We start from the raw sequence: 27,499 nt of genomic DNA on the forward strand, positions 1-27,499 counted from the left end.
GTAGACTGTATTTTGGATTTTTGTACTAAGTGTACTGATAATTCACTGAAGGACTTTAAGCATGTTTAACATGTCTTTCTTCTAAAATACATTTTTGCTGGGCGCGGTGGCTCATGCCTGTAATCACAGCACTTTGGGAGGCCAAGGTGGGCAGAGCACCTGAGGTCAGGAGTTCAAGACCAGACTGGCTAACATGGTGAAAACCCGTCTCTACCAAAAATACAAAAAAAATTAGCTAGACGTGGTGGCTGGCACAAGCCTGTAATCCCAGCTATTCAGGAGGCTGAGGCAGGAGGATCACTTGAACTTGGGAGGCAGAGGTTGCAGTGAGCAGAGATTGTGCTATTACACTATAGCCTGGGTGACAGAGCGAGACTCCATTTCAAAAAATAAATAAAGATATAAATAAATAAATTTTAAGTAACTTTTTTATTTAAGAAATATTAGAAACCGACTCATTTTTGAAAAATTAATGTATCTATTTTACTTACATGATCCTAGTATATTTGATTTCTCCATCTGATAATGTGTTCTAATTTGTATACTTAGTTTCCCATAAGGACATCTAAATAAATGAGTAATTTTGTTATTCATTATTAAAGGTCAGTTTTAGGAAGCAGTACAGTTTCTAAGTCAAGTGTATCAACAAGTGAATCAATAGCAGAAGACCTGGAAGAACCATCCTATAAACGAGAAAGATTGACTAGTTTCACAGGTAATGAAAATATGCTTGTTTATTTCAGTAACAGTCCATTATTTAGTCAGTATGCTTATTATTGGTTGGATACTTGAGACAAAAGAAATATGATAATCATTTCCAAATGCTGGCTTGTGAAGTCGCATCAAGAGAATTACCAGGGGAATATCTGTTTTTTTAAGTTCCCTGGGTGACTTTTTTGAATCATCATCCTGAGGAACCACTGGTGCTTTGTGTTAGAGCTCAGCTTCTCCTTCCTCCTCCTCCTCCTCCTCCTCTTCTTCTTCTTCCTCCTCTTCCTCTTATTCTTCCTTCTTCTTCTTCTTCCTCTTCTTCTTCTTCTTCCTCTTCTTCTTCTTCTTCCTCTTTTCCTCTTCTTCCTCTTCTTTTCCTCTTCCTCTCTTCTTCCTCACTTCTTCTTCCTCCTCTTCCTCTTCCTCTTCTTTCTCTTATTCCTCCTCCTCTTCCTCCTCTCCCCCTTCCTCTCTCTTCTCCTCCTCTCCCTCCTTCTCTTCTTCTTCTTCCTCCTTTTCCTCCTCTGCTTCCTTCTCCTCTTCCTCTTCTTCTTTTTCTTCTTTCCCTTTTTTTTTTTTTTTGAGACAGAGTCTTGTTCTGTCACCCAGGCTGGCGTGCAGTGGCACAATCTCAGCTCACTGCAACCTCTGCCTCCTGGGTTCAAGCAATTCTCCTGTCTGAGCCTCCCAAGTAGCTGGGATTGCAGGTGTCTGCCACCATGCTCAGCTAATTTTTTTGTATTTTTAATAGATACGGGGTTTCGTCATGTTGGCCAGGCTGGTTTCAAACTTCTGACCTCAAATGATTTGCCAGCCTCGGCTTCCCAAAGTGCTGGGATTGCAGGTGTGAGCCACTGTGCCTGGCCTCTTCTTTCTTCTTCTTCTCAGGGTCTCACTCTGTCACCCAGACTGGAGCGCAATCTTGGCTCACTGCAACCTCTGCTTCTCAGGCTCTAGTGATCCTCCACCTCAGCCTCCCAAGTACCTGGGAATACAGGCATGCACCACCGTGCCTGGCCAATTTTTTGTAATTATTGTAGAGACAGGTTTTCGCTATGTTAACCAGGCTGGTCTCAAACTCCTGGGCTCAAGTGATCTGCCTGCCTCGGCCTGCCAAAGTACTGGGATTATCAGTGTGAGCCACCAAGCTCAACTTCTAATCGGAGACAAATAATTCTGATACATTTGTGATCAGTTCCATAATGACATATGTGGAATGTCATGGGAACACTTAGAAAGAAGTGATTAAATCCTTTGAGGTAAAATAAAAAAGGCTTCACAGAGAACATTATTGACTTTTGAATTAGGTTTTTAAAGATTATTAGTTACTTGTCCAGAGAAGTAGGGGAAGTCCAATCCAGGCAGAGGGTAAAACATGAGGTAATGGAAAGGATTATGAAAATGAAGATACAAGAATGAGGAAATAATAATGGATGATCAAAAGTGCTGGGAGAAATGGTTACATACTTGAGGGGTACTTGCTTTGCAGTGCAATAAGGATTTTTTTCCTTTAAAATGATAATGAGGGACTGGTGAAGATATAAGGCTGGAAAAATGGTGCTTTATGGACTTTTCTTTTTGATGTTGGGAGATGTAACAGGAATGACTGACAACAAGTAACAGAATACCCAACTAAAAAGAACTTGAACAAATATTTACTTTTCTCACATTAAAAGAAGAGATAGCTTTTGGCTTTGATTTTTTTGGCTTAATTTTGTCAGAATTTGGATTGGCCATTCTGCTATTCTCTTTCCTAAAGCCTTTCTTCTTTTCTTATGGTCTCAAAATATCTTCTCCAGCTCACTCTGGGCATATTATCCACATTAAAGACAGAAAGGAGAAGGGAAGTAGCATCATCATATCTATCTCATTTTTCAGGAAGATAAAAAATTTCCCGGAAGCCTTTCCCCTTCCTTTATATTTCTGCTTTCATCTTATTGGCCAGAAGTGTCACATGATCAGCCTTAGCGTTAAGAGAGGCTGGAAAATCAAGTATTTAGCTTCCTATTAATTATATTAATAGCTATTTAGCTTTCTATTAATTATATTATTTCTATTAAAAGAAAGAGACAAGGGAAGAGAGAAAGGGTTTGGAAAAAAAACCTAACCAATCAGCAATATCTGCTGCAGGAGAGACCCTCATTCTCTCAGTTGGAGGCCAGGAAAACTGGATTATTGTCATTACCTCCCCCAGCTTTCTCTATAGATATTCTTGCCACCTTCCAATCTATTTTTCCAAATTATATTCAGAATGTTTTTTTTTAGAAACACAACTAATTGCATCCTCTTTTGCTTAGAAACTAACTCTTCAAAAGATTTGCATTGCTCTTAGCATAAAGACTAAATCTTTATGAAACAATTTCTCTTGAAGCCTTTTTTGCTTGTCTACATCAAAAACAAACAAAAACAAGTAACACAAATTTACCTCCAGAAAACCTGAAAAACAATGTACATATTTATATCATCTTGGTCAATTGCTGGTGAATTTTTTTTCTTTTTCTTTTTTCTTTTAGACAGAGTCTTGCTCTGTCACCCAGGCTGGAGTTCAGTGGCGTGATCTCGACTCACTGCAACCTCTGCCTCCTGGGTTCAAGTGACTCTTCTGCCTCAGCCTCCCGAATAGCTGGGAATACAGGCACTTACCACCACTTCTGGCTAATTTTTGTATTTTTAGTAGAGACGGGGTTTCACCATATTGCACAGGCTGGTCTTGAACTCCTGGCCTGGTGATCTGCCTGCCTCGGCTTCCCAAAATGCTGGGATTACAGGCGTGAGCCACCATGCCCGGCCGTTGCTGGTGAATTGTAACTATGAAGTCAGCCTCTAAAATGAGTGACACCTAAACAATTCGAGTTCTACCCCCTGGCTTCTTTTTTAGACTAGAACAGTGTTTCCTCACTCTAGAATGCATATTAAAGTCGTCTGGTATGCCTTTAAAAAATTCCCATAGTTGTGTCTCAATTCAGGTCAATCGAATTGCAATATCTGGGACTAGGGTTTAGGCCTAAGCAGTAAGTATGCTGATAAATGTTTTACTAACTACACAGGTGCCAAGGAAATCCTTATTTGCTGCATTTGCCAATTTCCATGTTATAAATCCTCTCATCACAGCAGATTTCAAGCTCCCAACATAAATTTTCTGAATGGGAAGTTACAAACAGATACTTAGTAGCACACCACCATACAGATACAATAGATATTTTAAATAACTGCAAGAGATTAGGTAGTAGTAAATTTTTGTTGTTGTTGTTTTTTGTTTTTTGAGACAAAGTCTCGCTGTCACCCAGCCTGGAGCGCAGTGGTGCGATCTCGGCTCACTACAACCTCTGTTTCCTGGGTTCAGGCCATTCTCCTGCCTCAGACTCCCAAGTAGCTGGGATTACAGGCGCCTGCCACCACACCCAGCTAATTTTTGAATTTTTAGTAGAGACAGGATTTCACGTTTTTGCTAGGCTGGTCTCGAGTGATCTGCCTGCTTTGGCCTCCCAAAGTGCTGGGATTGCAAAGTGTGAGCCACTACTTCCAGAAGGCAGTAGTAAAATTTAATAGCATAATTAGCAAGTGATGATCCTTGAGTAATTATTATCTTTGTTTTTAATATGATTTATTTAATAATAAATTTATATAATGTAATTTTGAGTAATGTCTATGTTTAACAACTGACTCACAAAATTCCTGAAATTAGCCTGTTCTAATATACTTCTAGATAAAAATATATTTAAAATATGTTCGTAACTTCCCCCCTCCCAGACCTACTGAATAAAAAATTCTGGGTGTGGACTTCCAGTTTCTGTTCTTGTATGTAGAGTTTAGAAGTCATTACTCCCGTCTTATAACAAGAAAAAGTTAGACAAATTGGAAATTAACAGCTTTTCTTGGACTCATCAGAGAACTGTGGTGACAAGGGCAAACTGCCACCTTGAGATCTAGAGACGCAGACAATCCAGAGAAATACAGTTCCCAAGAGTTACTTACCATAAGCTGGAGGAACACATGAATGATTATTTTCATGAATTGCTGGAGGCTGAGTATTTTGCTAGTATAAGAGTGAAAAATTCATGGGGGACCAAAGTCATGGGAAAGAGAGGGCCCACACTTACATGGGCTTTCATTCTAGGAATCCAGTGGATTCTTTCAGTGAGGATCTGAGCTAAGGATCTGAGCTGAAGATAAGCTAGTGGCCCTGGTAGGGGAGGGAAAGAATATCCACATTAAAACACTCCTAGCCTCTTTTTTCTAACAAAGACTTAATCTGGGGATGGGGAGTGGGGGAAATTTGCCAGAGGGTAATTTTGAAACTATAGCCCAGTTAGGGTAAGGGAATTCTACTCTAGCACCAGCCTTTATTTCTTAACTAAGGAGGAAAAATAACAGTGCTTGAGGAATTTGATTGGGAATGTTGCAGCCAGGGAAGGGAGTAGGGGCAGGGATAAGACAACTATACCCTTGAAGTAGGAATAGATATACTTGTGAACACCATGTCTCCAAGACACAGGTTAACTAAAAGTGTGAGAGTCAATCAGATTGTAGACTATTTCCCTTCTCCCCACTTACCACCAGTGAACCTCCAGAGTGACAATACTGGATTACAGATGAAAGAATTGCAAGACATAGGCTTTCTCTAAAGCAATACAGAGAAGCCTGAAAGCCAGGAAGGGAAACAAAAACAAGAAAGGTTTTGATACCTGTAGCTACAACAACATTAAGCACAACCAAACTGCTACCCTGAATACCATCAATTCTTCTGCTGAAGGCCTTATTACCTCAGTACCTGTTACAGGATACAGCATGTCTGACTTTTAACAAAAAGTCATTAGGAGTGCTAAAGGGCAAGAAAAAAATATTTTGAAGAGATCAAGCAAGCATCAAACCCAGACTGTTATGATAAAAATGTAAAAATTATTGGACAGGGCATTTTAAATAATTATGATTAATATGTTAAGAGATCTGATGGAAAAAGTATGCAATGTGCAAGGTATGTAATGTCAGCAGAGAGTTGAAAATTATATGAAAGACTCAAAATGACATGCTAGATATCAAAAACACAGCAACATGAATGAAGAATATCTTTGATAGCCCCATTGACTTCACAGGGTTAAGGAAAGAATCAGTTAATTTGAAGATTGGTCAATAAAAACTTCCCAAACTAAAATGCAAAGAGAAAAAAGAATGAAAATAGAACAGCCATCCAAGAACTCTGGGATAATATCAAAAGGTGTAACATATGCACAATTGGAATACCAGAAGAAGAGAGAATGGGATAGAAGAAATGCTTGTAGTAATACTTGTTGAGAACATTCCAAAATTAATGTCAGACACTAAACCACAGATACAAAAAGAATACCAATCAAGATAAATATCAAAGCGAAACAAAAACACAAAACCTAGGAATATTATATTCAAATTACAGACAACAAAAGACAAAGAGAACGTCTTGAAGGAAGCCAGTAGGAAAAAACATCTTACCTGTAGCAGAACAAGGATATATTTTTTATTGTTTTCTTTTTTTCTCTTTTATTTTGTACAGACAGGTTTTTGCCATGTTGCCCAGGCTGGTCTTGAACTCCTGGGCTCAAGCGATTCTCCTGCCTCAAGCCTCCCTAAGTGCTGGGATTATTATAGGCATGAGTCATCACACCTGGCTAGAAGAACAAGGATATAAATTACAATTGACTTCTCATCAGAAACCAAATAAACAAGAAAAGAGTGGAACAAAAATCTTTAAAGTGTTGATATTAAAAACTGGCATTCTATAATTCTATATCCAGAAAAATTATTCTTCAAGGGTAAAGGAGAAATGAAGATTTTCCCAGATAAACAAAATTCTGAGGTAATTTATTGCCAGCAGACCAGCTCTGAAAGAAATGTGGAAAGAACTTCAGGCAAAAGAAAAATGACATGGGTCAGAAACTTGGATCTACATAAAGAAAGGATAGATGGCATTCTGTAGACCACATCCTGGGCCATAAAGCATACTTCAACAAACCCGAAAGAATAGAAATTATACAAGGTATGTGCTCAGTTGACAATAGCAATAAGCTAGAAATCATAACAGCAAGATAGCTGGACATTTTCCAAACATTTGTAAATTAAACTACAAAAATCTAAATAACCCATGGGCCAAAGAAGTCTCAAGAGAAATTTAAAAACAAATAATTTGAACTCAATGAAAATGAAAATACAATTTATCACAATTTAGGGATGCAGAAAAAGCAATTTTTAGAGGGAAATTTATAACACCAAATGCATATGTTAGAAAAGAAGAGAGATGTACAATTAATAACTTAGGTTTCCACTGTCTCTTGAGACAACTGGCTGTTCTCTGCTATCAGGCAGAGCTGCTGACAGGGTACTTTGATGGCTTCTGGTCAATCTGGTCACAGGTTGTATTCCTTGGCTAGGCAATTACGCTATTTGGTATCTGCAGTTGGGCAGGGTTGCAGTTGGGGTCTGAAGGGGGAACATTTCCAAACTAATTTTACAAGGCCAATATCACCCTGATACCAAAGCCAGACAAAGACATTACAAGAAAAAAATCATGGGCCAATATCCTTGATGAACATGGATACAAAAATCCTCAACAGAATATTAGCAAACTGAATTCCAAAACACATTGGAAAAACTCATCCACCATGATCAAGTGGGGTTTGTCCCTGAGATGCAAGCATGGTTCAACATATGCAAATTAATGAATATGATACATCACAATAGAATGAAGGACAAAAACTGTGTGATCATCTCATCAGATACAGAAAAAGAAGGGAGCTCTCATACACTGTTGATGGAAATATAAATTAGTATAGCCATTATGGAAAACTGTAGGTAACTTCCTCATACTAAAAATAGAATTACCATAAGATCCAGCAATCCTGCTTCTGGGTATTTACCCAAAAGATTTGAAATCAATTTCTCTGACTGCATCCCATGTTCATTGCAGCACTATTCAAAGTAGCCAAGTTATGGAATCAATCTATGTTCATCAACAGATGAATGAATAAAGGAAATGTGGTATATACACACAGGGGAAAACTATTCAGCCTTAAAAAGAAGGAAATTCTGTCATTTGTGACAACATGGATGTAATGAATTAGAGAACATTATGCTAAGGGAAATAAACCAGACACAGAAAGACAAATACTACATGTTCTCATTTATATGTGGAATCTAAGACAATTGATCTCATAGAGGTGGAATGTAGAATGGTAGTTACAGAGGCTAGAGATTTGGGAGATTGGGGAGATGATGATCAAAGGGTGAAAAATCTTAGAAGTATGTTTTTTTTTTTTAAAGTCTATTGCATAATGTGGTAAATATAGTTAATAATAGAATAATAGAATAGTCTATTTTTACAAAATTGCAAAGAGAAATTTCAAACGTTTCTACCACAAAAATGTTGAGTATTTGAGGTGATGGATATGTTAACTAGCTTGATTTAATTATTCTACTTTTAAACCATCGCTTCATAACCCATAAATGTACACAATTATAAATTGTCACTTTACAATTTAAAAATTGTATATTCCTGTAAAATACAATCTATTTAAAAATATCTTCCTTAAAAAGATATTTAAAAAATTATGTCACAGGCAAAACGAAACTAGGTTTACTTTTTTAAAAAGGAATAAAGTTTATGCAGATTGGGCCAAGTGTGGTGACTCACACCTGTAATCCCAGCACTTTGGGAAGCCAAGATGGGCAGATCACCTGAGGTCAGGAGTTCAAGACCAGCTGGGCCAACATGGTGAAACCCCGTATATACTAAGAAAACAAAAATTAGCTGGGTGTGGTGGTGCACACCTGTAATCCCAGCTACTTGGGAAGCTGAAGCAGGAGAATCACTTGAACCTGGGAGGTGGAGGTTGCAGTGAACCCAGATCGCACCAGTGAACTCTAGCCTGTTGATAAGAGCGAAATTCTGTCTCAAAAAAAAGTTTATACAGAATGGAAGGCAAGAAATAAAACTGTCTATACTTACAGATGACATCATTGTCTATATAGAAAATTCCTAAGAATCTACAAAAAAAAAAAAAAAAAAAAATAAGAAAACTTCCTGGCACCAATAGGCATGTATCCTGCAACATTGCAGGATACAAGGTCAATATATAAAAGCAAACTGCCTTTCTGTTTGCCATCAACGAACTACTAAACTTTGAAATTAAACTACAACAACAAAAAACATTTACAGTAGCATCAGAAAATAAGAAGTATAAATCTAACAAAATATTTACAGAATCTATACACAGAAAGCTTCAAAACAGGGATGAAAAAAGTAAAAAAAAAAAAAATAAATGAATTTCATATGCATGCATTGGAACACTCAGTATTGTAAAGATATCAGTTCTTTGTAATTCGATGTATAGATTCAATCCAATCTTAATCAAAATCCCAGCAATCATTTTGTAGATATCAGCTAATTAAGTCTATAATTTATATTGAAGAGCAGAGGATTTAACAGCCAGCTCAACTCTGGAAAAAAAAACCAGAGGACTCACATTACCTGATTTCAACATATTTATAGTGCTATCATAATCAAGTACACTGATAAATAAAATGGAATACAGAACTCAGAAATAGACCCACACTAATATAATTAACTGATTTTTTTACAAAAACACAAAGGCAATTCAATGAAGAAAGAATTTTCAATAAATGTTGATGGAACAATTGAACATCCACATACAAAAAAAAAAAAAAAAAAAAAAGTGAGAGAGAGAGCAGAGACACAGACCTTACATCTTACTCAAAAATTAACTCAAAATGGATCATGGGCCTAAATTTAAAATGCAAAAGTATGAAACTTTTTGAAAAACATCAGGAAAAAATCTGTGTGATCTTGGCTTTGGTAATGGAATTTTAGATACACCCAAAGCACAATCCATAAAAGTAGAAATTGGTAGAATTGGACTTTTAAAAAATTTTTGCTTTGTGAAAGACAATGTTAAGTGAATGATAAGACAAATCACAGGCTGGGAGAAAATTGTTTGCAAATCAAATAGATCATAAAGGACTTTTATCCAAAGTACATAAACAATTCATAAATTTCACAATTAAAAAACCCCAACTGTGTTACTCTGTTTTCAAGCTGCTGATAAAGACATACCCAAGACTGGGAAGAAAAAGAGGTTTAATGGACTTACGTTCCACGTGGCTAGAGAGGACTCAAAATCATGGTGGAAGGCAAGGATGAGCAAGTCACGTCTCACATGGATGGCAGCATGCAAACAAGAGAGAAGTTGTGCAGGGAAACTCCCATTTTTAAAACCATCAGATCTCTTGAGACTCATTCACTATCACAAGAACAGCACAGGAAAAACCTGCTACCATAAGTCAATCACCTCCCACTGGGTTCCTCTCATGACATGGAATTGTGGGAGTTACCCACCCCCTTAATTCAATCACCTCCCACTGGGTTCTTCCCATGACATGTGGGAATTGTGGGAGTTACAATTCAAGATGAGATTTGGGCGGGGACACAGCCAAACCATATCACCAACCCAGTGAAAAATGAACGAAATGTAGGAACAGACACTTCATCAAAAAAGATATACAGATGGCATATAAGCATATGAAATGATGCTCAGTTTCATATGTCATTAGGAAAATGCAAATTAAATATGAGATACTACTACATATGCATTTAAATGGCTAAAAAACCTGATAATACCAATTGCTGGCAAATATGTGGAGAAATAGGAACTCTCATTCCTTTGCTGGTGGGGATGTACAATGGTAGGTACATCCAGTTTGGAATATAGTTTGGCAATTTCTCATAAAACTAAACATACTCTTACCATATCATCAAGCCGTTGTGTTCCTTGGCATTTACCCAAATGAGGTGAAAATTTATTTTCACACAAAAATTTGCACTCAAATGTTTCTAGCAGCTTAATCATAAATGCAAGACTAGAAGCAATCAAGATGACTTTTAAGTGGTGAATAAACAAACAAAAGTATATCCATATAATGGAATATTATTTAGCAATAAAAAAATGAGCTATGAATCCATGCAACAAGATTGATGAATCTTAAATACTAATTGCTAAGTTAAATAAACCAGTCTGGAAAGACTGTATCCTGTCTGATTCTATTTATATGACAGTCTAGAGAAAGGCAAAACTGTAGAAACAGAAAACAGATCAATCAATGGTTGCTATGGCCTTGAAGAGAAGGGATAGTTGAATGGGTGAAGCACAAAGAATATTTTTTAAGATGGTAAAACTACTCTGTATAGATACTGTAATGGTGAATACATAGCACCATGCCTTTACTAAAACCCATAGAATATTACTGCACAAAAAGTGAGACTTAAAATTCGGGAATTTTTTTTTTTAAATCACAGTTAAGAAATAGGAGGATCCTACAATGGAATACAGACTGTAACAGAAGAATCAAACTGCCTTACAAATGTATAATATAACCCCCCAGAAGGAGTGGGAGGAAAGGGTATACACCTAAATAATATTGAAAATGAGTAGAGGCTGTGAGATTAAAGACACAAGGAACTGCAAATAAACACTCTAGATTGTAGTCATTTCCCATGGGGTATGGGGTTAATAATTCTGAATCATTGTACATGCATACTGGGATTGAACATGTAAGTAATTGGAGGGCAGATGGTAGGAACTCAACATTGTTGGAGTGGGAGATTACAGAAAGCAAGAAAGGAAGCTAGAATTATCCATGTGGTATCGAACAAGTGTCAAAAACATTAATATAAACTCATGTTTAGCTTAATAGAGATATATAGGTGAACACAGATGTATAGATATGTTTATATATACAAGTTAGTATACATACAAATATTTCTTAGCTCTGTCCACTAAGAAGGCCTAGAAGCAATGACACCCCAGAAGCAGCAGGCACTCTCAGTGCTCAGATTTTGGTTCTAATTCCATTGTCTAATAAAAGTAACCAGGGCTCTGAAGAAATGCCCGATTCTAGAGCTGAGCCAGGGATAAAAGATGAGCCAGAGAGTAAAGAAGTGCTCAAACAAAACAAAATAGAACAAGTCTCTACAATAAACAAACAACAAAAAGGGGTATTTGAGAGGAACCTAGCAGCCAACAGAAAGAGCTCACAATGGCAAAAGGTAGAACAATTTCAACAACAAAATAAATAGTATAGAATTGGATTATAACCCAAATTATAAAATAAATACCCATGAATTCATAGTAACACAAATATTGAATAAATGAAGAAGAGAGAATAGACAAATCTTTTTATACAAGAATTCCAAATTATTATATAGATATTTTTCCCTCAAGAAGGTGGATCTTAACTTCCCATTCTATGAGTATGGGATTTGCATGTTGACTTTCTTCTAAACAGTACAATATGCAAAGGAGAGAGGAGGAAAAATCACTTTAAAGCAGAGGATATTGACAGGTGGTAAAGATTAACACCATCAATGATAAGTTAGGTTGTTATCATGTATCTTTGATATGACGATGAGAATGACACCTTACCTCTGTAGTCTTCCTCCCAGAAACCCATAACACTTGTTTAACATCAGAAAATCACAAATTGAAGGACATTCTACAAAATATGCGACCACTACTCTTCAAAACTCTCAAAGTCATCAAAAACAAGGAAATTCTGAGAAACTGTCACAGTGTAGAGAACCCTAAGGAGGCATGATGACTAAATGTAATGTGGTGTCTTGGATGAGATCCTGGAAGAGAAAAATGACAGTTAAATTTAAGGAAATCAGAATAAAATATGGACTTTATATGATAATAAAATAGCAATATTGTAGTTGTACTAAATGTACCAAAGTAATGTTAACAATAGGGAAAACTGGATATAGGGTATATAGAAACTCTAATTATTCTTACAACTCTTCTGTATACCTAAAACTATTCTAAAACACAAAGTTTACCAAATGTTTAAAAAAAGTCTAGAGGTAAGCCCAAGCAATTATTGTTAAGCCCTTGGGTGATTCTGATGCATGGTAAAGTTTGAGAACCATTGCTTTACCATAAAACCAAAAGGAGTTTTGTGCTTAGAAAAGTTTGTGGTTTTAATTGCAAGGTAGGGGCCAAACAGCATCTCATGCACAGGTTGTCTCTGGATGCTCTCAGTTAATAAATAACTCACTAATAGATACCTTTGACAAGTGAGGAGAAAGGAGGAAGAATAAACTGCTTTTGTGACTCAATTATACTGTAATTGTATTGGGCCCATTGAAACTAAAGTAGAGGCCAAGGAAGGCTTCATAGGTTGTTCTCTACTGGGGTCTCTGAGAATAGCCAAACAATTGCATCCCTTTTCCCTACCCTGTTCTGAATTAATTGAAAAATATGGTAAGGGTAAATATGATGAATTGGAGCCAAAATATCACATTGTGGATAAAAGTCCCCTGTTAAACCCTCAAATTTGACAGACTTACCCACCCATTCATGAAAGGTTCTAGACCACTTCAGGACTCCCCTAACCCTCTCAAGGGGCTTCATGAGTAAAGGTGTGGAGAGGAGCCATGATTGTCATACTAGGCTAGAGCTCCCTCTTCTGGGAAGAACCATCAGGAGTGTAGATGTTCCCTCCATCATTGGCAGTCAAGAGGAGCAGGCAAAACAGATTGATAGAACTGTGATACTTTTCTAGGTGGAGAGAGAGGTGTACTCAAAATCTGTGGTACAGCCAGTCTAGAGTTAGGGGATCTAACCCATGAAATAGACAGATTCTATGGGTAAAGAGTGTGGTTTGGGGGTAGTTTCTGAATATATATTAAATTCAAGCAACATTTAGGAAATGGGTGATACGGAACTCCAGGCAAAAATCCTACTTGCCATCCCAGGGCTTTGTCTATGAATGGTAGTTCCTCTGCCATCAAGAAGGTTGACTAGACTATTACTTTTCCCAACCATAATAACTGAGATGTTACTATATTAGGTTCTATATGTGTAATACATCTAATATAAGATCATTTATTTTTATAATTAGCATGTCTTTGCCACAATGCTACTTTGAAGTATATATAACTAAATCGCAAAGGAAGATCTGGTGGTCTAACAGTAAGAAACCTCGGAGAATCAAGAGCCTGAAACGCTAGTCTTAAAATTGCTAGTATTCCTGTGTGGACTTTTCACTTAACCTCTGTTTTTTATTTTCTTCATTGACAAAAAGTTTGGACTACATATACCTCAAATTTTGTTCTTGTGGATAACTCATTTACTTTTTTACTTATTTTGTCTGAGTCAGATTTACTTATATAAATAAAATCTTTTACTTATTTTTAAAATGTATTACACAAATAGTAAAAATTAAAGAATATTTAAAAAAGAAGAATCACCCAAAACTAAAGAAGATTTGCAACTTAAAATTTTCTGTTTCCTGACCTTGTTTATCTGCATAATATTTTACATTCTTATTACCATAGTGCAGATCATGTTCTGGGCTGCTCTGTCATTTAACATTTTAGAACATATTTTCAAAAATTTTTATTATTAAATTACTTAGTATTTAATAGTCATAGATGGGTATACCATAATTTATTTAGCCATTAAAAATGTTCATGATTGGTTTTTGGAATTAATAACTTGTATTTTTTTTTAGATTATGAGGAAGGTGTTTTTCTCAGCTCTGAACCTTTTAAAGAGAAGACTGAGACATTCTTAAGTTTTCCTAAAGCTGTCCAAGCTTTACCTATTCCAAAGGCTCATGAATGTCTGCTGTATACCCTGTTGTTGGTAGAAAACACTGAACTCTCACTTATATACTTTCTTGTGGCTGTTACCCACATAACCAATTCCAAACTCTCCTGGCTGTGAAACTCAATTCTCAATGGGATTTTCCAAGGACCTTGGATCCAGTTCTGACTGTCCTAAAGGTTTATGGCCAATTATTTTCACTCTATTATTTGCATGGACATTGGTTCCAATCTTACTTCTATAGTCAACCAGGACTAATATAGTAGAGTCTTTACCCCTGGTGAAGATGATTAGAGATGGAATGACATCTAAATTAAAAGACAGCTAATAAGGAGAGCAAATGAAGGATAAAAGTTTGCTAAAGCTACGAATTAGAAGTTAACTTCACGGCTGAAAGAAGTGTTGCTTATTATGCCCCCTAAATATACTTGCCTCCATATTCTTGAGTAGTACCAACAGTCACTAACCCCAGTTCCCAATTAATATTGTGGGATAGTAATAATGGAATACCCTTAGAGTTATGAGTACAGGTATTAGACTGGGGTAGGCTTGTTATGTCAGCAAGGAAGGCTGTTTATGGCCTACAGGATCCAATTTGGCTTCAGAAAGGTTGAATAGACTATATCTCACAACCTGGCCTGTTCCTTGACTATACTGACCACCTGCAATATATTACCCAGTGTGGTATTTTGGTGACTAGTAGGAAAAATGCAAATTAGAAATAGCAATTAGTAAATGATTTTAATTAAGTCATGTATTTTAGATTTGCAAGTTATAAGGGCAGCACCTGAAAAAATTGTAACAAAAGAAGACCGGGAGAAGAATATAGAGATAATACTCACAGAGACAGAAACACTGAGATTTTTTGACTTGCCCACAGTCATGGTCTCTGTAGAATCTGAAGAAGCTGAGAAAGTAACGTATGTATGGTTCAGTTGTCTACATTGTTTCTGTAATTCAAATGCTAAGCCAAGGGTTCTTATCCTTGTTTCTGTGAAGGGTTCTTGGGGATTCCAGGATATACACTGGGGGGTTTGGGGGGAAATTGTATATTCCCTACAAAATTATATACAAAGTTATATAAGTGCCATGTGAACTTATATGAAAGGTAAATGTTTATGTTGTATGTAAATTTTTCTAGAGGAAGAGCCCATAGCTTTACCATATTTTTAAATAATTAAGCGAACTTCTAAGCCAAATAACAAAATAGGCTTCCAAGTCTCTATATAGGTTTTAATTATTTTTACTTTTATACATATATAAATCATTTTCAATTTAAAAAGAAAGAACTGACACTTTTATAGTAATAGCCAAAACCACAATTACTTTTGCACTAACCTAATATTTAAAACTTAGGAAGGGAAAATATGGGTAAATAAATGAATTTACTATATTAGAGAAGTTTTCCTTTTCTCTTTATTAATGAATATAAATAGAGTTTGTTTTGGTCTCAAGTATTTTGACAGTCTGTTGTTAGGCAGATACACATTTAAGGACTGTTATGTTTTCATGAAGAATTGACCCCTTTTTCATTTTGTACTATCCCTCTTTATCCCTGATAATTGTTCTTGTTCCACTCTCCTCTGTCTAAAATTAATATAGTTACTATAAGTAGATTATTAATAGTTATTCTGATTATTTTACCTAAAGTATTATTTGAATAGGATTTATAGTACTAAAAACTCCATCAGTAAAATAATTTTAGGGTATTATTCCTTCTCAAAATATAAAATATTATAATATGGTTTGAACTATAAAACATAGTACATATTAGATCATGAATAGCATACCTTTAAAAACTCGTAAGAAGGAAGGGAAAGTTCCTCAGACAAAAAAAAAAAAAAAAAAGGAAAGAGGGAAAAAAGAAAGGGACAGATAATTGCTTTGAAATCAGAAAGGGAGAAATGTTGGGAAGAAATGTTAATATTAACATGGATCTGGAGACCAGTGATGACTCTTGGGTTCTCCCAACCCTTACATTGAAAGGGCTGAAAGAGAGATTCTTGTGTTAAGCCAAGACTCTCAAAAGGAGCTCAATTATCTCAACTGCTCCTAGGCCAGTAGAGTCAACTCCCTGTTTTCAGAAGCAAACACTAATCTCAGGAGGAAAGCATACTACCATTTTGGCTCCTAAGATTCCCTCAGATCAGCTGGGTGTGGTGGCTTATGCCTATAATCCCAGCACTCTGGGAGGCCAAGGCAGGAGGATGGCTTGAGCCCTGGAGTTCGAGACCAGCCTGCAACATGGCGAGAGCCCCATCTCTACAATTTTTTTTTCTTTTTTGATTAGCCAGGCATGGTGGTACATACTTATAGTCCCAGCTGCTCAGGAGGCTGAGGTAGGAGAATCACTTGACTGATCACAGGAAGTCGTGGCTGCAGTGAGCCGTGTTCACGCCATTGCGTTCCAGCCTGGTCAACCGAGAGAGACCATGTGACCATGTCTGAAAAAAAAAAAAGGAAGAAGAAGATGAAGAAGAAGAGGAGGGAGAGGAGGGAGAAGAAGAAGGAGAGAGAGGAGAAGGAGAGGGAGAAGGAGAAGGAGAAGAATTCCCTCAGGTTGAATTTGGTATAAATCCTGAAGACTATAGATAATTATATTATCAGATATAGAATATAAAATGTGTGAAATGTTTAAACAAATAAATGACAGAGTTAAAACGTGATTAACATTAAGAAACTGTCAGGCCGGGTGCAGTAGCTCACTCCTATAATCCCAGCACTTTGGGAGGCTGAGGCAGGTGGATCACTTGAGGTCAGGACTTTGAGACCAGCCTGGCCAACATGGTGAAACCCTGTCTCTATTAAAAATACAAAAATTAGCTGGGCATGGTGGCGGGCGCCTGTAATCCCAGCTACTCAGGAGGCTGAGGCACGAGAATTGGCTTTTCCGGGAGGCGAAGGTTGCAGTGAATGGAGATCACAACACTGCACTCCAGCCTGGGCAACAGGGCAGGACTCTGTCTCAAAATAAATAAATAAACTGTCAGAAATCATGACCTATATTTGGAAAAATATCTAAAAAGAACTTTAAAGTGGTTTATGTAATTGTTGAAAATATGCAGTAAACTGATTTAAACATTAGACATAATTGAATAGAGATTTAATGAATTAGACAGGATCTGGATAAATTATACAAAATCAAGTTTGGAGATAAAATGGGATATAAAGTGTGAAAACGAAGTTAAAAAATATGTTAAGAATAGGCCACACATGGTGGCTCATGCCTGCAATCCCAGCACTTTGGGAGGCCGAGGCAGGCGGATCCCCTGAGGTCAGGTGTTCGAGGCCAACCTGGCCAACATGGTGAAACCCCGTCTCTACAAACAATACAAAAATTAGCCCAGCATGGTGGCACCCACCTGTAATCCCAGCTACTCAGAGACTGAGGCAAGAGAATCGCTTGAACCCGGGAGTCAGAGGTTGCAGTGAGCCAAGATCACGCCACTGCACTGTAGCCTGGGGGACAGAATGAGACTCTCTCTCAAAAAAAAAAAAAAAAAAAAAAAAAAAAGGTGACAATAAAATAATGGTCTAACATATATGTAATCAGAGGTTCAAAAAGGGCAGAATATAAAGAATGGAGGAGAGATACCATTCAGAGAGTGGGGAAGGATTTTCCCAAACTGTTGAAAGACACCATTCCACAGAAATAGGATTAAATAAAATTAAATATTCAAAAAGAAATGTTCTCAGTGCGTTGTACTGGCATTCCAGAATACCAGATAAAAAGAGAAGATTTTAAAAGTAGAAGGAAGCCAGGCACAATGGCACATACCTGCAGTCCTGGCTACTTGGGAGACTGAAGCCGGAGAATAGCTTAAGCCCAGGAGTCCAAATTCATCCTAGGCAACACAGTGAGACCACATCTCTTATTATTATTATGTATAAATAAATAAATAGATAAATAAGAGCATTGGAATTTAAAAGTAATTTCATTAAAAAATAAAAAGAGAAAACTATTTTTAAAAAACATGTCACCTACAGAGGAACAATTAAACTGACAGCATTATTAGGGATAAAGTGTACTTCGTAATGATAGAAAGGTATAGTAATCCTGAACTTGCATATTCCTAATAAAATAACATGGGCCAGGCACGGTGGCTCATGCCTGTAATCCCAGCACTTTGGGAAGACGAGGCAGGTGGATCACCTGAGGTCAGGAGTTCCTGACCAGCCTGGTCAACATGGTAAAACCTCGTGTCTACTAAAAATACAAAAATTAGCTGGGTGTGGTGGCTTGTGCCAGTAGTACCAGCTTCTCAGGAGGCTGAGTCAGGAGAATCACTTGAACCTGAGAGGCGGAGGTTGCAGTGAGCTGAGTTTGCGCCACTGCACTCCAGCCGGGGTGACAGAGCAAGACTCCGTCTCAATAAATAAATAAATAAATAAATAAATAAATAAAATAACCTGAAAACATATGAAGCAAAAATTGGAAATTTGATACATATCCTGTTAAAGTAGGAGATTTAAACACACCTCTCTTAATTGTTGGTAGGTCAACCAGAGAACAAATTAGTATGGATATAGAAAATTTGAATAAAAGCTTAATGGTCAGATACAGACTTCTGCACTCAACAATTAGAGAACACACTCTCTTTCAGCACACATGCAGCATTTATAAAAAATTATCTATTCATAAAGCTACGAAGCAAGGTCTCAAAAATTTCACAATAGAATCATACAAATGAAATTTTCTGGGGACAAAGTAATAAAGTTAAAAATTAGTAACATAAATCTCAACTAAAACAGACACATTTACATACACATTTGGAAGTTTAAAAGCACATTTCTAAATTCCTCATGGGTCATCAAAGAAGTAATGGAAAATTTAAAAATATGCAGAACTAAAACCTACATGGAGTTAGTACTAGCATGTTATTGATAGGTACCGAAAGTAATAGGGATGTTGGGAAATAGAGTATAAAAGAGTCCTCTGGAGGTCATTTAGTGCAGTCTTTTCCTAAGGCTTTTTCTGAACTCTCACTTCACTTTTTGGTGCAAGCCACATTAATGAAAGTAATTTTAAGGAAAAGAATAATATAAAGGGATAATTTGTGTGGTGATGATTCTTAATAATGAGTTGGATACATTTTATTTTTTACAGTCAGAGGAACAAGAATTATGAAGTCCTTTGTAGAAATAGATTAGGCAATGACCTATATGTTGAAAGGATGATGCAGACTTTCAATGGAGCACCAAAGAATAAAGATGTTCAGTGTGATAAAATCATAATGGAAGATAAAGGTAATTTGTTTCATTCTGCTTGATAAACTATAATGTTCTAATATACGTTCTTTGAGTCTGTCAATCAACAAATGAATATTGAAATATATAAAGCAAAAATAAAAATAATTTGGCCAAACCACAACAATAGTTGGACACTGTGATCTATAACTTTCAGAATTTGACATGTTAAGTAATAAATATGTAGATTTGAATGATATAATTATTCATCTTGATTTTTATGCATGCTATGTCATAGAACTTTATACTCTTTAAAAGTTTATATAAACTGATTATTTACTATGTCACAAATAATATCAGCCATAACTATTAACATTTTAAATGTGTCAGACACTATTCTATGTCCTTCACATATATTAACTGATTTAATTTTTACAGCAACCCTATGAGGTACATACTATTATGCTTCCCCATTTTATAGATGAGGAAACAAGCAAAGAGAAGTTTGCTAACTGTTCTGGTTCTAGAGCTTGTGCACTTAACTACTATACTTACCACTTCTCAATGTGTACAAATTAACAACCCTGAGCACATTGCGTAGCCAAAATCTCTAGGATGTAGCCAAAGAAGTAATTACAAGCAAAGTTATAGTCCAATTTTTTTTTTTTTTTTTTTTTTTGAGGCAGAGTCTCACCCTGTCGCCCAGGCTGGAGTGCAATGGCACAATCTCGGCTCACTGCAACCTCTGCCTCCTGGGTTCAAGCGATTCTCCCCCTCAGCCTTCCAAGCAGCTGGGATTACAGGCAACCACCATCATGCTCGGTGAATTTTTGTATTTTTGTAGAGACAGGGTTTCACCATGTTGGCCAGGATGGTCTTGAACTCCTGAACTCAGGTGATCCACCCACCTTGGCCTTCCAAAGTGCTGGGATGGCAGGCACGAGTCACTGTGCCCGGCTGGTTATATTCTTTTTTTTTTTTTTTTTTTTTGAGACAAAGTTTCGCTCTTGTCACCAAGGCTGGAGTGCAACGGCGCGATCTTGGTTTGCTGCAACCTCTGCCTCCCAGGTTCAAGCAATTCTCTTGCCTCAGCCTCCCGAGTAGCTGGGATTACAGGTGCGCGCCACCATGGCCAGCTAATTTTTGTATTTTTAGTAGAGACGGGTTTCACCATGTTGAAGGCTGGTTTCGAACGCCTGACCTCAGGTGATCCGCCCATCTTGGCCTCCCAAAGTGCTGGGATTACAGGCATGAACCACCGTGCCCAGCCACGGCTGGTTTTATTCTTAATTGCCTTTATTATGCAGCAAAACTATAAGCTAGTTTTTACAAAAGATTAACAGAACAAACCCCTAGCAAAAAAATTAACCATTGCTTTTAATCAAAGAATATGCATACATCTTATTGGTGAGAGCATTTACTCCCTACTCCTAATGTTTTCTTTTACGTGGAAGAACATGAATTGATATCTTTATCTCCATCTCTTTCTATTATCTCACTCACTCCTACTTAGGAGTGGAGGTGTGACTTACTTGATTGGTAAATAACCATACATTGGGATGTATGGTTATTCCCCTGCTTTCCCTCTTCTGGTAGCCTGCTGGCAGAAAGGAGTACAAATTCTGATGGGTTTCTCCATGCTATACATTTTATAGCGGGAGGACTCAACATTGTTAGGCCTGTGGTTATCAGGCTCGTTGCTGCACATCTAAACTGTATCAGCCGATCTAAACATTATCAGTAATAAAGGTAATTTTGATCTCTGTTTTATTCCTTGTCAGTTTCTTAATTGGTGCAAACTTGGATGGACCCAGAAAAGTGAATTCCTAGATGATATTTAGTAACTTTTTCTTGTCCTTAACCAATTCATATTAAGAAACCTATTCATATTTTTTCCAAATATTAATATGTAGTAAAGGGTTTAAATATTTTTAAATGGATTACTGTATGTAACTTTAGATTTCCAATTCATATTAGGAAAACTATTCATATTTTTTTCAAAAGTGAAGGGTTTAAATGTTTTAAATGGATTACTGTATGTAAGTTTATGCTAAAATATTTGAAAATAAAAAAAAGAATGATTCTTTATGGAACTCAAAGTTATCAAAACTTCCCAAGAAATAATAGAATTATACATTAACTCAAAGAAATGGGAAAATTTTACCAAAATATACCCCTTTAAAATGGCCTAGATAAAGGTCAAATTACTTTAGAGGTTTATTCTGTAAATGTGAGAATACTTTATAATATTCATGTGTATTAGGGTTCTTCAGAAAAACAGAACCAATAGAATATGTATGTATATATTCATATCTAGGATTTATTTCTTTATTTTTGAGACGGAGTCTTGCTCTGTCGCCAGGCTGGAGTGCAGTGGTACAATCTCGGCTCACTGCAACCTCTGCCTCCTGGGTTCAAGCGATTCTCCTGCCTCAGCCTCCCAAGTATCTGGGACTACAGGCGTGCCATCACACCCAGCTAATTTTTGTATTTTTAGTAGAGACGGGGTTTCACCGTGTTGGCCAGGATGGTCTTGATCTCCTGACCTCATGATCTGCCCGCCTTGGCCACCCAAAGTGCTGGGATTACAGGCATGAGCCACTGTGCCTGGCCGATTTATAATTTATATCTAGAATTTATTTATAGAGATATTTATTACAGGGCATTGGCTTATGTAATTATGGAGGCTGAGAAGTACCATGATCTGCCATATGCAAACTGGGGACACAGGAAAGCTGATATGGTAGTTTGAAGCCCTGAGAGTTGAAGAGCCAATGGTATCAATTCCAGTCTACCTCTGAACACCTGAGAACCAGGAGTACTGAGGGCAGGGGATTGATGCCCCTACTGAAGTAATCAGGCAGAGAGTGAATTCAACCTTCCTCCACCTTTTAGTTCTATTCAGCCCTTAAAGTATTGGATGATGCCCACCACATTGGGGAGAACCATCTGCTTTACTCAGTCCACGAATTCAAATGCTAATTTCTTGTGAATACACCCTCAGAGATACACCCAGATACAATGTTTAACCAGCTAGCTAGGCATCCTGTGCCCAGTCAGGTTGACATATAAAGTTAACCATCACACCATGTTATTTAAATTGCTCCAAGTTATATAAATTATTAGGATATTTACTAGTTTTTAAAACAAGGTTAACAAAACATGACAAAGAAAATACAGACTAATCTCATAGATACGTGGAAAAATTAAAAATATAGTAGTACTAAATTTGAACCCTCAAGGCATTAGGAATCCCTATAGTAACAACTTATTCTAGAAGTATAAAGATTATTAAATATCAGGAAACCTATGATCCATCATTACAAAATCATATTTATAGGTTTAATGTGAAACAAGAATGGTAGATGCCAAAAAGAACAGTTGATACAGTTCAGCATTCATTCCTGATGAAATTATCTGTACAGGAATGGTATGGTTCTTCTTGATAAAATATGTAAAATAAAAAGCAAAATTTTTGCTTGCAGGTGAACCACTAGAGATAATAATTGCTGTGATCCATTAAATATAAGAACCAGAAAATAGTGTCATTTATCACAGTAACTCTTCAACTTTGTTTTGGTAGTTCCAACTATTGCAGTAAGACAGCAACAGAATTAATATTTATAAGGATTCAAAAACAAATAGTCATTATTTGTAGGTGACATCAGTGTCTACTTAGCTACCTCAGGAGCATTAACTAAAAAAAAATAGTTCTAGGATAATGCAGCAAAAATGACAGAGTAGGTAATTCTGACAATGTGTCCCTCCACAGAAATGCCCCCAAAACTGAGCAAACGCTGTCAGAATCTGTTGCATTCATGGAACAAGAACACAATGTTCTTTAAAAAAAAAAAATTCAAAGAATAAAAGGATCTTGATAGCTTAATAAAATGTTTGGAAGATAACAACAACAACAAAAAATTCCAAGAAGTAGAGAAGAAAAACAAAGGATGGAAAATCCAAGAGAAACAATAAAATTAGAGGACCAATCCAGGAAGTTCAATAGTAAATAATGGTTCCTAAAATAGAAAATGGAGGGGAGGAGATAATTCAGTAAAACCTCTCAGACTTGAAAGTCAAAAGTTGGAAGATTGAAGGGGAACAACAAGTGCCAGCATATTACCAATTTTAAAATGTGGGGGACAGAAAATGTCCACAAACTACCAGAGAGAAAAATAAATAGGTCAGTGTAGAGAACAAGACATCAGACTGGTTGGAAACAAGAATGTAATGGAACACTGCTGATATGCTTGGCTGCATTCCCACCCAAATCTCATCTTGAATTTTAATCCCCATAATTCCTACATGTTGTGAGAGGGAAGAGGTGGAGATAATTGAATCATGGGGGTGGTTACCCTCATGTTGTTCTTGATAGTAGTGAGTTCTCATGAGATCTGATGGTTTTATAAGGGGCTGCCCCCTTTGCTCGTCATTCAGTTTTCTCACCTGCTGCCATGTAAGACATGTCTTCCACCATGACTGTAAGTTTCCTGAAGCCTCTCTTGCCATGTGGAACTGTGAGCCAATTAAAATTCTTTATAAATTACCCAGTCTTGAGTATGTCTTCATAGCCACATGAAAAGGGGCTAATACAACTGCCTTCAAAATTTAGAAGGTAAATAATTTCCAGTCTAGATACTACATCCAACCAAACATCAAGTATGATGATAGAATAAAGGTATTTTCATATATGCAAAGTATCAAAATAATTTACCTCTCCTGTATACTTTTTTAAGAAGTCAAGGATGTGCTCCACCAAAACCAACTGTGAAACAAAAATAGAAGAAGACAGTAAAATACATTGAACAGGAGATCTGACATAGGAGTGAGGTGATAGTAGTTCCCAGAAGGATAATGACTTGATAGGCTAGGATTTCAGCTGTTCACCAAACATAGAAGGCAACCAATTTACATTAAAACATGAGATTGACATATTGATCACTATCATAACTTAGATGCTTGCTGACATTATACAATCCCTTTAACCTGAGGACAGAATACTTAGGTATATTATCGGTCTGAATTCTTTTCTGCATCTAGCTTGCATTTACCATTCTTATTTACTCTTTTTTTTTTTTTTTTTGAGACAGAGTCTCATTCTGTCACCCAGGCTGAAGTGCCGTGGCGCAATCTCAGTTCACTGTAACCATTGCCTCCTGGGTTCAAGTGATTCTCTGCCTCACCCTCCCAAGTAGCTGGGATTACAAGCGCCTGCCATCACACCCAGCTAATTTTTATATTTGTAGTAGAGACAGGGTTTCACTATTTTGGCCAGGCTGGTCTCAAACTCCTGACCTCAAGTGATCCACTGGCCTCAGCCTCCCAAAGTGCTGGGATGAGGCATGAGCCACCACATCCTGCCGCCTTTACCATTCTTAATCCAGTTCCTGCTTTCCTTTTCAATAGGCCTTCATAGTTAAGTTGAAGCTCAATTATGTGAAATGCCATCTTTATCATTAGTGACTATATGTATACTGTCAGGGAAAACTTACTCCTCCCTTTTTGTGAACCTTTACAGAAAGACCTTCTGCTACATTAACACTTTTGGCCTCTGTCTATACATTATTTCCTCATTCTCAGGAAAAGAGAAGTGACTAATTTGATAAGAGAATTTAGAAGAAGGAATGAAGCGCAGTCATTTCTGGCTGAGTCACTTTTTGTTAAGTCTGTTCACTTGCAGAAAGCATGCAATCTGGGCTGTTCTTACACCTATGGAGGAAGTCTGTGCTTTTCTAGCTGTGACAATTATTGGTTAGTAATTCTCCCCTATATTCTGGAAGGAAGAATTAAGAAGTCCATTTAGTTGCAGACTTAAGGCTACACTTTTCAATTAGACTTATCAGTGATAAAGGTAATGTTTTGATCTCCATTTCTCTGATTTTTGCATCTCTTCCAGTTTCATCCAAAATCAGGCAAGGAAAAGGTACACTTTTATTTATCTGTAAAATCTTTCTGTTGTTGTTTTGAGATGGAGTCTTGCTCTGACACCCAGGCTGAAGGGCAATGACACAATCTTGGCTCACTGCAACCTCTGCCTCCCAGGTTCAAGCGATTCTCGTGCCTCAGCCTCCTAAGTAGCTGGGATTACAGGCACGTGCCACCACACCGGGCTAATTTTTGTATTTTTATTAGATATGGGGTTTCACCATGTTGGCCAGGCTGGTCTCAAACTCCTGACCTCAAGTGATCTGCCCGCCTTGGTCTCCCAAAGTAAAGATGGGGTTTCACTATTTTGGCTAGGCTTGGGATTGCAAGTGTGAGCCACCATGCCCAGCATCCATAAAATCTTAATATTTAATTAATCTGCATCTCAATTCTTTAGTGTAAACTGTCTTTCATTATTTAAAAACTTTATTATGAAATGTATACTGCAAACAGAAGAGCATATAATACATACATGTGTAGTGTAAAGAAAAAATCAACACCATGTACTCACCAGCCAGTTTAAGAAATAGAACATCCCCCGTTGATTAGAAGCCCCCTGTATACTGTCCTATCACAACCCTCTTTCTTCTAGCCACCTTTAACAGAAGTATCCACTCTCCTAACTTTTGGGTTGATCATTTCCTTTCTCTTTTTTGAGACAGTCTCGCTTTGTTGCCCAGGCTGGAGTGCAGTGGCACGATCTCAGCTCACTGCAACCACTGCCTCCCGGGTTCAAGCGATTCTCCTGCCTCAGCCTCCGGAGTAGCTGGGACTACAGGTGCCTGCCACCATGCACAGCTATTTTTAGTAGAAACAGGGTTTCACCATGTTGGCCAGGATGGTCTCGATCTCTTGACCTTGTGATCTGCCCGCCTCGGCCTCCCAGAGTGCTGGGATTACAGGCGTGAGCCACCGCGCCTGGCATAGCTTGCTCTTTTAAATGTTTTTTTCTTTTATAGCAGATGCTGTAACTGAACTGCCCATATCACCTGTGCGTTACCTCTTGCTAGCAATCTCCATCTGTCGACACCTGCATTTCTTTGCCTTTTAACAACTATTTAAACATGTATTACACTGAGAAATGCTTTTAAAAAAGGCACAGTTTGGAATGCTTTTTTTCTGATACCAGTTAAAATAAGCTTTCTTTAATAGTATGTAATTATAAAATCGGGAAGTTGCAATCATTCATTATTACCAATCTTTTACATAACATTAGGGCATGCATTTTGAGATTTTATTTTTAACATAAAACACAATATGTGTAGCCTTCTCAGACTGGCTCCTTTTACTAAACAATATGCACTTAAGCCTCCTCTATGTTTTTACATGGCTTGACAGCTCATTTATTTTTGTCACTGAATAATATTCCATTGGATGGGTGTACCACAGTTTGCTCATATATTCACTTATTGAAGGACATCTTGACTGCTTCAAATTTTTTATAATTTCGAATAAAACAGTTGACAATATATTATGTATTAAACATAAGTAAAGGAACATCAAAGTCTTGTTATAACATATTTGCCCAGATGCATATCACCAAGGCAGCCCTATAATGACAGACCAGTGAGATTATGCTGTACAAGTGTGGGGTAGAGGGGAGGGAGGTGTGATGGTCAGAAGATATTGTGAAGATAATTTGGAGTTATCCTTAAAGCACTAAAGTGTTTGTAGATACTAATAGTGTGATGACTAAGGCTTGAGGTATCCTCATGATGTATTTCTTTGTCATTTCTATCCACTTCCTGTTATATTGTAAAACAATAGTATTTTTAAAAAATAAACAGTATATTCTTATTTAATTTTTAATTTCTTTAAAGAGAGGATCTCACTATGTTGTCTGGGCTAGAGTGCAGCGGCTATTCTCAGGTGTCATCATAGCACACTACTGCCTCTAACTCCTGACCTCAAGTGATCCTCCTGCCTCAGGTGGACCAAGTAGCTGGCACAGGCAACTGCATCAGGCAACAGTAGATATTCTTATCTTAGATTTTTCTGTGACTAGTTATCTATAAAGCTAAAATGTT

At 37.1% G+C, this 27,499-nt stretch overlaps 1 protein-coding gene across 1 annotated transcript in view; it reads left to right on the forward strand.

The window, feature by feature from the left end:
• DNAI4 (dynein axonemal intermediate chain 4) overlaps positions 1-27,499 on the forward strand; it is a 106,335-nt gene that overhangs the window by 32,842 nt on the left and 45,994 nt on the right. The window contains 3 exon segments of the mRNA XM_005543105.5: positions 603-715; positions 15,124-15,280; positions 19,468-19,607. Coding sequence (XP_005543162.3) covers positions 603-715; positions 15,124-15,280; positions 19,468-19,607 — 410 coding nt within the window.

The sequence above is a fragment of the Macaca fascicularis genome, chromosome 1, assembly GCF_037993035.2.
Source record: "Macaca fascicularis isolate 582-1 chromosome 1, T2T-MFA8v1.1".
NCBI lineage: Eukaryota > Metazoa > Chordata > Mammalia > Primates > Cercopithecidae > Macaca > Macaca fascicularis.